Genomic DNA, 13,361 nt, shown 5'->3' on the forward strand with positions numbered 1-13,361 from the left:
TGTTGTGTGATACATCCATTGGTATATTCTGATCTCTGCTAATATTATATTGGTTCACCCTGATAAATGACCCATTTAGCCGCTGAAGGGTTTCAAATGCAGAGCTGTGTTCAATAATAATACTATAACTGCATACAAGACTGTGGTTGTTGCCAATATTTAAAAAATAATATTCGGGTACATATGAGACACACATGGTCATATTGTAATATTTTAAATGTGGCTCTGTAATGTACAATAGATTTCTCACATGTGTTTGGGGTGGAAGCTCTGGTATTTGTTCCTGGTATTTGTTCCTGGTACTGTTTAATTTATCTGTTAATTGTCGATGGTAGAATAGTAGGAGCTATTTATGTTAGCAAACATAAAAAGCAGATTTGTGATTGTTAGCATCCCTGCTACAGGCAGCTCTTCCTGTCAGATTTAGAGAGGCACCTGTTGGTATGTATTTGGAACAAATAATCAAAATAATTTAATTCCATAGCATTTAATATACAGCTTTGAGTGTGTGTGTGTGTGTGTGTGTGTGTGTGTGTGTGTGTGTGTGTGTGTGTGTGTGTGTGTGTGTGTTATTACATGTTGATTTATCACTTTATAATAAACATTTTTAATGTTAAATATCACTATTAGAACTATAATCATATGTTAGACTATTCATTATTAACTTTTTCATTATTAACTTATTCATTATTAATTGTGTTTTTTTAACATATGTAATCAAAGCGCTGATGTGTTTTCATTGTTGCAGAATGTGTGTGTATACTGCAGGCTACGTGTGTTTTCCCCATTAGCGTCAGGATTGTCCGGAGTCTTGATTACAGGAGGGCAGCAATAAAAGTGACAGCACTGCCATCTACTGGACAAACAAGATCTCTCCCATCATCAACACATCAACAACAACAACAACAATATAATTGTGGCAATGATTATTGTAAATTATTGTTGATGTTATTTCAATATTTACAATGTTCACATTAATCTGCATTTAGAGTATTTCCAAAGCATTCAAAACAATATATATAACAATAATTTACATTTTTGATCGAAATCGTGCCGAAGATCTCAATCAGAAAAATATATACAAGCTATCCAATGTTGTAGAAAGATAATCAGTGATTAAGAAACACTTACATTTAAACACTAATGACATCCCCCTGGATGAAGGGATTACCGTCTATGTCATTTCCGCCTCGATAAACCCAGAATTCAGGGATTCTGCCTGTTGATGTTGCGCGACAGAGTTATTTAATTTATCTCTGAACACTTTAGTGAAATGTCGGTTTCAACTTTTCAGAAGATCACTTTCCTATCCTGCCTCGTCCTCTGCGTGTCCTTATTTCTACCCAAAGTACTTTTTCCTAGAGGGAAGAAAGACGTTGTTCAATCAAAGGTCAAAGGTAAGCCTGTAAAACCGTAGTGCCTACATGTCATTGCCCTCGCCTTGTGCCCTCGCCTCGTGCCGTGTGGTTGTCTTTCGTACCGAGTTCCGTTTGGTGACATTTGCTGGACTCCCGCGTTGCTCCTCGTTCAGTGTCAGTGGTTAGAGTTCCTCACTAGCGTTTAGATGACCTGACATCGTTTAATGCTCTCTTTCTTCTTTGGTTTCTATTTAATTACATCATACAACATTTTACATGATGTAACTAATAGGGGTGGGAATTGTTTACTATCTCACGATTCGATTCGATTCCGATTTTGGGGGCCACAATTCAATTCAAAAATCGATTTTCGATTCAAAAAACGATTTGATTTATAAAAATGTCTGCTTCAGTCTATAAAATCTGCATGATCTACTACAGTCTGCTTTGCAAGACAGAACGACAAATACAGAAAATTACGTGTCTTTCACATTTAATTAACAAAAATTAAGTGCTTTGGTAAAATAAAATGGTTTTTGTTGTTACCAAAATTCTTGAGCTTCATTTTGCGAGCTGTCAGGGCTGGCTCGGATGCAGTTCCCCCAGCCGTCGCTAGGGGCACCAGAGTCAGTCCCAGACTAAACCGACGTAACCATACGTTCTCAGCCAGTCTCTGCTTTCTCTGTGATTGCTTATCGTTTAATGGTGTCTCGCCACCTCTCTGTTATGCTTTCTCTTTACTTATTCGAGTATCTCATGCGTCGCTTTCTGACCCATCTCAAGTTTTCCCAATCCTGTATGTCACATATGTCAAAGTCAAGGCCCGCGGGCCAGATCCGGCCCGCGAATTGATTATCTATGGCCCCCTGGATGATATTTAATTACTATTAGAACCGGCCCGCAGGCCACAGCCGCCCGCTGGTGTTTTGCACGCACAAACACTACATTCCCCACAATGCAACGGTAGCCCGCGAAGTCACTGCAGCGCACACAAGCGGCAAAGGTCCGCTCTGCGAAAATGACGTAATCGCAGTGGCTCCGCCCGTGGGGGAGGGCGTCGCGCGCTGTCGATTCGCGAGGTCGTGCACCTCTCGAATTTTGTAACGTTGTGCGCACCAGCACGTTAAACTTAATTAAGTTAAATTTTTATACATATATTCGAAATGATTCGACATAATTCGCTTTTATTCACATTATTTAATGGTTGTTTATTTTCAAAACGCCCAATCTTAACGTCTTCATGTTCTCTCATGTTTCGTCCTGGAATTACAAGAGGCTCGTATTTGTTAACTATTCAGTCAGACAGATATTTGTTGTGAAACGAAGTAGTTACAATTTCAAGCATTTTCAAGTACTTTAGCCTAAATTCCAGCACTTTTCAAACCTTTATTACTTTATTCATTTAATGTACAGGACATGTTTTCTTTGAAGGAAGTTTGTTTTTATCTGTTTGCTTGTTGAAAAATGTTTTCACTTGAAATTACTGACAGATCCATAAGAAAGTATTGCTTTATTCATTTAAGCATTAAATAATAAACACTGTGTTAGGTCTTGGTTCAATAGGCTATGTGCAATCATTTCAATATGTTTTAATAAACATTGAACCAGTCCGCCCCTCGGCTTGTAGCAAATTTGTTTTTTTGGCCCTCGGTGCATTTGACTTTGACATCCCTGCTGTATGTCTTTCTATCCGTTTTGACTTTATTTTTGGGAACAGCATTTTTTATTTTGCTGCAGCATTTTTTGCCAGTTACTTCTGATGGTGTCCTTGGTTTCGTTTTCGCGTTGCATTTATCCGCGCTGTTTTTTAGTTACTGTTGTTGTTTTGTTTCTTCCTACCGTCTCACTACGGTTGAGTGTTATTTTTCACGCGTTGTATTTTCCGCATTGGTTTTTTGTTTCTATTTACTCCGTGCCCTCACGGTTTTGCTTTCGATTCTCTTGCGCGTTGAGTCTTCCGTGTTGTTTTGTTTGTTCGTTCTGGGTCGCTGTGCGCGTTTCCCTCTCGCTAATACATTTGACGAGTGTCAAACGTCTTGATCTTGCGAGCCGGCACTTGGGTCCATCCTTCTCTATATTATTTCTCACCCTTCTCTATATTAACGCTCCCGTGCTCACCGCTACACAAGCCTTGCACACGAGCTACATTGTGTCCAGTTCGGTCTTCCCCAGCATTCGGTAAAAACCAAAATGAACCCATATTTTTGCCTTAAATGAAGACCAGACAGGTTGAATATCTCTTTCCTCCATGTGTTTTGAAACTTTTCCGCGCATGAGTGTGTCCCAGAACATGCTGCGTACGTAACGCGAGACTTCACCACGACTTAGAATCGATTTTGGGACATTTTAAATCGATTCTGAATCGTAGTAAATGAGAATCGATTTTTGATATATGAATCGATTTTTTGGCACACCTCTAGTAACTAATGTTATTCATCTTTGCCTCAAACTATATCACCAGATGCTTTACAGATGAGTTGAGAGGAAAACACGCTCTCAATTCTTTTGAATTAAAGAAGTGGTGGAAAACGTTTTATATCAGGGAGATGCCGTGTGAAAGATCATAATTTGTCCAGTATTTTCTTCTGTAAAGAGGCTAAGATTATTTGTGCTTTTAATTTGGATATTCGTAATTTGTTTTGTTTTGTCCCCTTTCAATTTTTTGGGATTTGGGTTTGTTAACAGTTGGCCCGGGACACGCACCTCCCCTACCGTACCAACCGTTCCCAGTAGAGGAGGCTCTGTGGCAGGCTGAGGTGGGCCACACAAGGCCGCACCACCCGGACCTCAGACCCAGGTTGAAAGATGCTGATAAGCCCCGCCTTCTTGGCCAGCTCATTCCTGTTTATGGATTCGGGATCTTTCTCTACATAACCTACATATTTTTCAAGGTAAGAGTTCTGTAAAAAGAGTTCTTCTACATGTCAAATTTGTCTGTTGTCACGTTTGTCTGATGTTCTTCATCCATATAACATGAGAATATTCACACTCAAAGATTATCCAAACGGGGCTTTGTTTTTGCAAAGAGTGACTTTCTCTCCGTAGCTCACACACAAAGACACACCAGCCCCCAAGACAGAGTTCACAGTCCCTATCGCCACACAAGGAACCCCAGAGCTACCAACACGTAAGGGCATCGTTTCTGATATATTGTGATGATGTTGATATAGAAATGCAGTGCAAGTTTATGTGAATCTTCTTACCTTCTCCTTATTTATCCTGTAACCGTGGAGACCCTCATCACTATTTCCTGGCGCTGCTCTGTGGAGTTTCTTGCGTTTCTGAACGCTGCTCAGACGACCAGTAGCTGAGAGCACAGCACAGCTCCTGATGAAGAAGATCAAAACACTGTTGTTAGCTTGAGGAAGCTTTGTTAGACCCTTTTGTTAGACCTGGATTAGTAATCAGAAACATCGGCCCAGCAGCGTCTAATACCAATTAACCGCGTGTCTTTTGGATCAGTGCTAGAGGTTTAACTCCATGTGTTAGATGGAAAAGGATGAGAGAAGAGAATCAGCCCAGCTGTCTCTCTCGGTTTGTCTTTCTGTCCGTCATTGTCTCTCTCGGTTTGTCTCTCTGTCTCTCTTTCTGTGTCTCTCTTTCACTCTCTGCATAAAGCGATAGGTGCCTGCACTCACCTCTGAGCACTAACAAGGTCTTATTTTTAGATCAGTCTTCTTTGCTAATTGGAAATCTTTAATAGTTTAGACTGTTATAAACTCTCAGGCATATGCTATCAAAGCCAAGATCTAAGGGACTTTAATAAGAAAGTAACCCAGGAATAGACTAGCATGTGTAATTAGGTATAATTGATCATAGAAAACAGTCTTGATCTGTCTGATCTCCATGTTTGACTTAATCTTAATCTTAATCTCTGAGGGTTTAAACTGTTATATAGAGGTTTTCCTTTATGCTGCTCAAGTTGAGGTTTTATGCTTGAGTGTTGAGTGTCAAAGCAAACCGTTTGTTGTTTATAGTTTTCCTCCCCTAATCTTCAGCACTTTAGTGGAGGACAAAAGTGTGTAAGACATGGTGGACGTGGTGGACATGGGGGACGTGGTGGGTGGGTGGTGCTCTGCCTGGCGTGCCCTTAAAGATCTGATGTAATGCTTCACCAGATGACTATGAAATGGCTGAGCTGCAGGCCAGACTGAGGCAGATGGAGGCTGGGAGAGGGAGAAAAACGTCCAAAGCTCTCCACCCCCTGGCCAGGTAAACAGCCCAGGTAAACAGGTGAACAGCCCAGGTAAACAGCCCAGGTGAACAGGTGAACAGCCCAGGTCCCCCCGCAGCACAGTGGTTACAGTGGTTGTATTTTGTTGACTAGTTGTAGTCGTTACATTCATCATGTGTATCTGTATTCTCCTAAAATGTCTGTAACAAAGTCCATGTTAGCACCAGAAGTCCAGGCTGTCACGTTCTCTCACGTGTGCTGGTCGTGCAGGGCTCGGCGGTGCAGTTACCAGCGAGGAGAGAGGAGAATCCCTCCGCTGAAGGAGATCACACGTGTGATTCTGGAAGGTCGGCCACTGGAGGGCGTCTCCCCTGAGATGGAAGCCGAGGAAACCCCCTATACCTTAGACTGGGAGGGTAATTTGTGTACAGCCCTTGTGTGTGGTCACAGTAGTTTATGATGCTTCGATTTCCAGAGGAGTGTTTGTGATCTCACTCTCCACAGGCTACTCAGAAGAGACCTTTCCACACGTGTCACTCCACGGACACCGTCGTCAACCAAGCATCATACTGGAGGAGCCAGACATGGATGTACCTACTGCTGAGGAACTGGCTGAGAGAATGGAGAGAGGAGAAGAGGAGGAGGATGAAGATGAAGAAAAAGGTGATGATGATGATGACATTGATGAGGATGAAGATGAGGATGATGATGAGGATGAAGATGATGATGATGGCAAAGAACCATGTGATCCTGAAGATGCAGAAGAAGAAGAAGAAGTAGAAACTGATCTAGAAACTCAGCAAGAACTTGAAGAACAACATGGAGCAGAAATGGTAACAGTAGAAGAAGGTGATGATGTTGATGATGATGATGATGATGATGATGATGAAGACGATGAGGACCAGCAAGCAGATGTAGAACACGAAGAAGAAGAGAGTGAAGAGGAAGAAGTGAGTCTGCATCTGCTCTGTCCGCCTCATGGTAGCGTTGGTGAGGAGAAGGATGTACCATCTCCAGTAGGGAGGAAGGACAGGAAACAGATAAGCTTCAGTGATCACAGACACGTCTTCCACTACACACCAGCAGGCATCGTGGGGTGTGAGTATGTAGAGGAATGTGGTGATAAAAGTGACATAGAAGATGTTAGAGATGATGAGGATGATGATGAGGAGGAGGAGGAGGAGGATTTGGAGGATGAGGAAGATAAGCAAGATGAAGAACAAAAGGAAGCGCAGGGGAGAGGAGAGGAGGACCCACTGATGGCGGCTGAGAGTTTGGGCTTCAGTGCTGAGGATGACTGGGATCCTGAAGAACAGGAGGTTGACCTAGTGGACTTCCTCCTCACGTACCAACCAGATGCCTCCGTTAGCTGGAACCAGCCAACACCAGCCAGACCTGAAGATCCATCGTCTGGGACCCTCAGAATGCGCCACAAGAAACAAAAAAAACTAAACTGATTGTGCTCTCTCTTTCTCTCTCTCTCTCTCTCTCTCTCTCTCTCTCTCTCTCTCTCTCTCTCTCTCTCTCTCTCTCTCTCTCTCTCTCTCTCTGTCTGTCTGTCTGTCTGTCTGTCTGTCTGTCTCTCTCTCTCTCTTTCTCTCGGCCAGCTTCATGTATTTCCCAAAGTGGTTTGCTATGTTCAAAATGGTTAAACATTTTAAAACAGATCTGCAGAAATTGTGTTTTGAAAAACCATAAACTGCTTGTTACAGACCACCAGCTAAAATCAAGATGCTTCCTTACATTTAAGCAGTGTTGGGGAGTAACGAATTACATGTAACGACGTTACGTAATTTAATTACAAAAAAAGTGTAACTGTAATTCGTTACAGTTACAATGAGAAAATATGTAATTCAGTTAGTTACTTCTGGAAAAATTAAGAATTACAATTTTAGTTACATTTAAAAAATATAAACAAAAACCTTTGCGAAATATTTAATATTTTTATTGCTTTGCGCCCTGTATCGCTGTTTCCCGCTTGTTTCTGTGCTGGAGCAGCAAGCGCGCGGTTCAGTTTCAGCTCAAACAGCAATAATGACCGTGAATAATGAAACGTTTGTCGATGTCTATGACACGACCTAGCCTACCCTATTGGTATCATTGGACCTATCTTAGACCTACCGTTCAACAAGCAATACATTTAAATTAAATTTGTATGAAGTAGTGAAATGCAGTTTGGTATCTAATCAAGTGCAACACGTGCAGATTGTATAGAATGCAGTATTTAGAGATACAATGCAGTTATTTACAGCTAGTGTAAGTAAAGATGGTTAATAGATATGTGCAGAGTAGATAAATTACCTAGGGAAATGCATGTGTGTGTAATGTAGTCATGGCAGTACAATGCACAGGGCAAAGAAAAATATATGGTATAAATAAATGTGATAAATACAGATGGAATCATACAGATAATATACAGATTATCCTATACCACTGTAGATAGGGCTATACAGATGTGAATTGAAGAGGAACACTGTACATATTTTGTGTGGATGGTAAGGTATGGATAGAGGGGAAGGAAAGAATGGTCTTCGGGAAGAGTTCAATAAGGTGACCGCTGTGGGAAAGAAGTGGTTTTTGAACCTGCTTGTGTTAGTCTGCAAACTGTGAAAACGGTAGAGCCTGGGGGAGGAGCAGGAAAGAGTACGGCCTGATGATAGGAGTCTGAGAATCTTACATGCCTGGTGCAGGCATCTCTTCTTGTGGACCTCCTGTGATTGCCTGTCAGCAATTCCCTCTCAGCTTAGTACTCTTTTAAGGTTCACACTATCAGTTCTCAAAAATTAAATGTTGATCATGGGTCAATACACATTTAAACCTTAAAGTAATCAAAAAGTAATCCAAAAGTAATCAGAAAAGTTACACTACAATTACATTTTAAACAAGGTAACTTGTAACTGTAACGAATTACTTTTTTAAAGTAACTTACCCAACACTGCATTTAAGGTGTCCATTCTGTGTTAAATTTGGGAAGCCATTCTGTGATTTTATACTTAATTTTTATCCTTGTGCTTTCATCAACTTCATTAAAAGCATATAGCTTCCAATTATGTATTTATGTATTTTTAGGATGTGTGGTTCGGGATTCCATTGTTTTCTAATGGTGAAAGTGTTAATGAAACTGAAGAAGTGAGTAGTGAGCTTGAACGTTTGTGCTGCAGGTTGATGTATGGCTATCACTTGTGATTACTAATCTGAAAGTCCCTGGAGGACTTGTGTATGAAGTGTGTACAACAGCAAAATAGTCCTCCACATAAAATTGGAAGAAATTCAGTTAAGGTTCAGTTTATTTTCTCATAATGAAGGAACTGTATACAAATATTATTGACCACTGTACACATTTTACATAACAGTGTAACATCACAAAAATACAAAAATCATGGTAAGACCAAACATAAAAGCACAGAATAGCCTATTTAGTGCAAACTGAAATGCGTTAATCATTCAGAGAGGAAATGAATGGTCCAATTGCACAAGAAGGGAAAAAAAACAAAACAAGCTCCTATATATATAGTCACAGACCTTTTCAGATTAACCCTAGATATGGCTGCATTTTTCATATTCTCTGTTTAAAAAAATTATTATAAAAAATGTTTTGACATTTGGAGAAAAAAGACATTTGTTTTAAAGCATGAGATGTCAACAACAACAAAAAGTCCTAATATGTCTAAAACATTTACAGCATATTTACTGTATATTACAGTGAACAAGTGCAGCTGTAACCTGTTCGTCAGAGTATCCGATACAGAGTATAAGGTTTTTGAAAAACTTAGTTGTAAAAATTGGCGCGTGATGGCCTGCTAATTGTAATGTGATTCCTCTTAAGCAACTCACTGAGTACACAAAGAGCATATTGTATGAGGCAGGGGTCCTAATTCCAAAAGTCCATGACTGTTACAGAACAGTCCTGACTGATAAATATTTATGCCCCCCTACATTTTCAGTTGCTTACCCACACTGTATCCCAGACAGCACAAAGATGGACCTGCCCAGCGAAACTTCAACAATTCTGCAGGTATTAAAAGTGAAGAATGAAAACTGTGACATCGGAGTAACAAGTTTGGTCAAAATGCATATTTAACAGGATCCCAGACAAGTTGTTAGTTTGCTCTGCACATTTCTCTCTGTACAGCTTCTCAAACCGTACACAATATCTAGAGTGCTGCACTCAGCGTTTGGCCCTGGAGAGGGCGCTGTTCCAACCTCTGGCAGTACAACTGCAGCCTGCATAGCTGGTTATCCCTGTTGCTTTAGGCACTGGCTGTGTTCAAAATAGCCTACTACATACTGCATCCGGGTCCTAGTAGTAGTATGCAGTAGTTTTCTGTATGCGACAAAAGCAAAGCATACTACGGGGTCACGTGAACGTAGCGTTGCATGATGGGATGCAGTACACCACAAACATAGTTCTGTTCGCATACTGGAATATTTTGCAGAACTAGTATGTTATCCAGGGATGTTTCGCATACTGGAAAAATTCTTATCATTTGCATACTGCATACTGATTTGGGGCCCAAGAAGTACGCCAGTAGTATGTAGTAGGCTATTTCGAACACAGCCACTGTTTTCAGGTTTAAGTGCTAGCAGATTATTTTACTGTCTGTGTCGCATTCAGAGAAACAGCTTGTGTTGCCATATAATACTACAAGATGTTTGCCTAAATGCTACATGGTCCACTCACAGTTAGATTTTGACCTGTTGATTCCGTGTTAGCCATAGTGCCTTGTAGACCAATCAATCAGAGCACAGTTCCTAAAACAAAGGTTGTTTTTTCGTCATTCTATGCCAAATAAATGGGCGTGTAAAACTGCACATAATGCTAAAATAATGAATGCATGCATTCTAGGGCACCTTTATGTATAACATGTATTTTACAGAGAAGGTCCTGTCCAGGACGTCTCCTCTGTGAAGCCATTTGTTCAATACTTCAAAACATACACACAACTGTACTGAGGTTTGGGTAGGGAGGGAGGGTTGGCAATTAAAGGCTAGAGGTTTTTGTGGAGTAAACCTGCATGCAAGCAAAGTACTTAAGAGTTTTCTGTTTATTGTGAATCACCATTCCAAACGTAGACATCGAAACAGCCAGAACTGAAATCTGCTAATTCTGGATAGCTGTAGTCCATTAGACCAACGTGCAGGCTGTTGACCAGAGCGCACACCCAGCTCTCCCCTCTAGATGGAACACCAGCTTCCAGTGTCACTAAAGTCTTTTTTCAAAGGCACAATATATACAGCTTCCTACTGTAAAGCTCTAGTTAAGCTGCACTGTTGAGTATTTCCGCTTCCTGGCAGCCCAGTGGGTCAGTGCGGCTGAGATGATGATGCACTCTGATAGCTGAAACTGAGTACGCAGTTTAGGGTAATTTCACTGGCTTTTAATTTTAACTACAAGCTATATTCAGTGGGTACAGAATAAGACTCACAGCAGCGTACGCTGTGGTATTCGCTAAGCGGGTGAATAACACACACACAGAAAATAGTTCCCACTGCCAATCAATCGACTGCAAATCAACGAGCCCTCAAGACACAAGTAGAACTGATACATCACAGGTCTGGAGTTAGTAGCTGACAGCATGGCTCACATATACGTCTGATGCTCTGCCATTCATTTACAAAATCAGTGTAACAAGTAAAATATCAACATATAAATATTCAGAATGAAAAGTATTTCTGGATGTTGCCATCTGAATGCTATGTGTGGAGTGATTTTAAAATATTAGTCAGTTAAAAGTAATATTTTCATTATGCATCATTAGAAGGGATCAGTTACTACTGACGAAAACATTAAATAAACTTTCATTGAAGCTGTTAATGAGGAAAGTGTTAGTTAACGAGTACATTGCCATCCTTTTGTTAAGAACACACAGAATGCACTGGTAAGATTTCCCTACCAGTACAAATGCAGTGAAGTTCTCCTGTGTACATTCTCAGCAACACAATGATCTGTTAAAAAGTGTTTTATATCACGTGCCCCACTCCCTTTAGACTAGGGAGCAGAAAGAACATCTCTCTCTCGCTCTTGCTCTCTCTCTCTCTCTCTCTCTCTCTCTCTCTCTCTCTCTCTCTCTCTCTCTCTCTCTCTCTCTCTGTCTGTCTTGCTCTCTCATTCATACAAACACACACACACAAACACACGGTGCTTTTCCAGTTTGAGATCCTGTGTGCTCTCAGAGATGGAGTTTAGACTGGGACCCAGCTTGGACTTCTTGGGATCACTGCAGCCCTTACTGGGTTGTACTGGGTTCAGTGGGCTTTGCAAGCCTCCTTCTGGACTTCTGGACCATACAGGCTGACAGCTACTCACAGGCCAGCTTGCTATCAAAGCTGGACAAGGCAATAGCGAATGCCTGCAGGGCACACATGGGGTAGTTGTAGTCCATAGTGAAGACGTCCTCAGCCACCCGACCAAACTGCATCACTATGTAGTCCGCTAAAAACACAGGACGAGGAGAGAGTCATCCGACCAAGTGAGGAATAAAACCGCTTACATTTGATATGTTTATTATATGACAGATGTTCTGGTCAGAGTTTCAGCTGAGCTGCCTTTCACAGTAATAAGAATAAAATTTAGTCAGGGAGTCCAATTTCCGTTCCAAACCCTAAACTCGGTGTACCTGGTTTTGCAGAATTAACTGCTTAACTGTTGTCATCGATCAATCACATATGGAACTCACGGTCATTATCGTGGATGATTTGAAAGTTTTTGACGGAGGCTTGGGTGACCCTGCCGTGGAAGTTGAGCACGTAGGACTGTGTGTCGTCATTCCACACCGGCGTCTTGTTGTGGAGCTCGATCACACTCTCCGTGCTCTTATTCTGCCAGCGTGCCAGCAGGGACTGGTGCTCCTGTATCACCACAGTGGGCAGATGCGGAGGGATTAGCCTTCCATTACAGAGCCGCTAGCTCAGCCTCCAGCGCTAATACCTCCTATCTGATGTGATAAAAGGGTAACTGGCTGCTCGGGACCGAATTGGTCAGCCAACAGGCACAGTCACCAGGGTCGATATTCTCTGTGTACAGAGTTCATGATGTCTTTTCACTGGGTTCGGTCCCATCAGCATGGTGAAGCACTTACATTGCGTGGTCTAATGCAGACTCTTTCATGATCCATGTTCATTCCAGGAATAATGACACTCATCTTCCGAGGTCCTTTAAACCCTAAAACATTTGTCTCCTGGCAGAAATGGATTTAAGATGGTTAGTGGCATATCGATATTTTTATTTTAGCTCCACATGTATTGAGTGAAGATAAGCTAAGCTTAAAAGACATGTCTGTGCCATATTATAAATTTTTTAAGAGACTTGCTATATCAGTTGTAACCACAAGAGGTCTCACTACACCATGCTATGCCTCTTCTGATCGTAATACAGTCAGTAATAATTCAGCCATGTTTACAAGACCTCACTCTGTGCAAGGTATTCTTGAAGCTTTGCTTGGAAATGCTAGCTCACGTAGCAGATAGCCGCTAGTTCCTGACGCAGGTTGCTGGCCTCCAGGCTGGACGTGGTCTTGACTGGGTTCATCCCGTTGTCATACACTGTAAACTTGGTCCCCATGAGGTTCGATCTGTGGAAGAGACAGGACTGTGTAGGGACAGCTTAGCTCATAATTTATAATGGTATTTTTTTTTTGGTAATAATTAAGGTTTCCTAATTATGATACAAAATACAAGAACAATATCTCAGGCGAAGAGAACTTAGTGACAGCAGAGGGTGTCAGTGATTCACACGCTATTAAGACGCTATTCACAGTGAGGGCTCTCTAAGGGAAACACACGTAGTGACATCTTCAGCAGCCCAAAACATCCATGTTAAACACGCTGAG

The 13,361-nt window shown here is 41.4% G+C and overlaps 2 protein-coding genes across 6 annotated transcripts in view; one reads left to right on the forward strand and one right to left on the reverse strand.

The window, feature by feature from the left end:
* Nucleotides 1-1,184: 1,184 nt before the first annotated feature.
* On the forward strand, nucleotides 1,185-8,752 carry ric3a (RIC3 acetylcholine receptor chaperone a). 2 transcript variants are annotated; one of them, XM_077023977.1, is made up of 6 exons: nucleotides 1,185-1,397; nucleotides 4,044-4,249; nucleotides 4,404-4,485; nucleotides 5,477-5,570; nucleotides 5,803-5,948; nucleotides 6,037-8,752. In XM_077023977.1, exons 1-6 carry the CDS (start codon nucleotides 1,274-1,276, stop codon nucleotides 6,987-6,989), a joined length of 1,605 nt encoding a protein of 534 aa, XP_076880092.1. In that variant the 5' UTR covers nucleotides 1,185-1,273; the 3' UTR covers nucleotides 6,990-8,752. The 2 variants fall into 2 exon arrangements, with proteins under 2 accessions (XP_076880092.1, XP_076880093.1); XM_077023978.1 differs by lacking the exon at nucleotides 1,185-1,397 and adding an exon at nucleotides 3,094-3,655.
* A 49-nt stretch (nucleotides 8,753-8,801) lies between these two features.
* tub (TUB bipartite transcription factor) overlaps nucleotides 8,802-13,361 on the reverse strand; it is a 66,856-nt gene continuing 62,296 nt past the window's right edge. For all 4 annotated transcript variants that reach the window (XM_077023974.1, XM_077023975.1, XM_077023976.1 and 1 more), the window contains 4 exons: nucleotides 12,989-13,103; nucleotides 12,612-12,710; nucleotides 12,210-12,381; nucleotides 8,802-11,965 (listed from right to left, as the gene is read on the reverse strand). In XM_077023974.1, coding sequence (XP_076880089.1) covers nucleotides 11,832-11,965; nucleotides 12,210-12,381; nucleotides 12,612-12,710; nucleotides 12,989-13,103 — 520 coding nt within the window. In that variant the 3' untranslated portion in view covers nucleotides 8,802-11,831. The remainder of the gene's footprint in view (nucleotides 11,966-12,209; nucleotides 12,382-12,611; nucleotides 12,711-12,988; nucleotides 13,104-13,361) is intronic.

Source organism: Brachyhypopomus gauderio, chromosome 12 (genome assembly GCF_052324685.1).
Source record: "Brachyhypopomus gauderio isolate BG-103 chromosome 12, BGAUD_0.2, whole genome shotgun sequence".
NCBI lineage: Eukaryota > Metazoa > Chordata > Actinopteri > Gymnotiformes > Hypopomidae > Brachyhypopomus > Brachyhypopomus gauderio.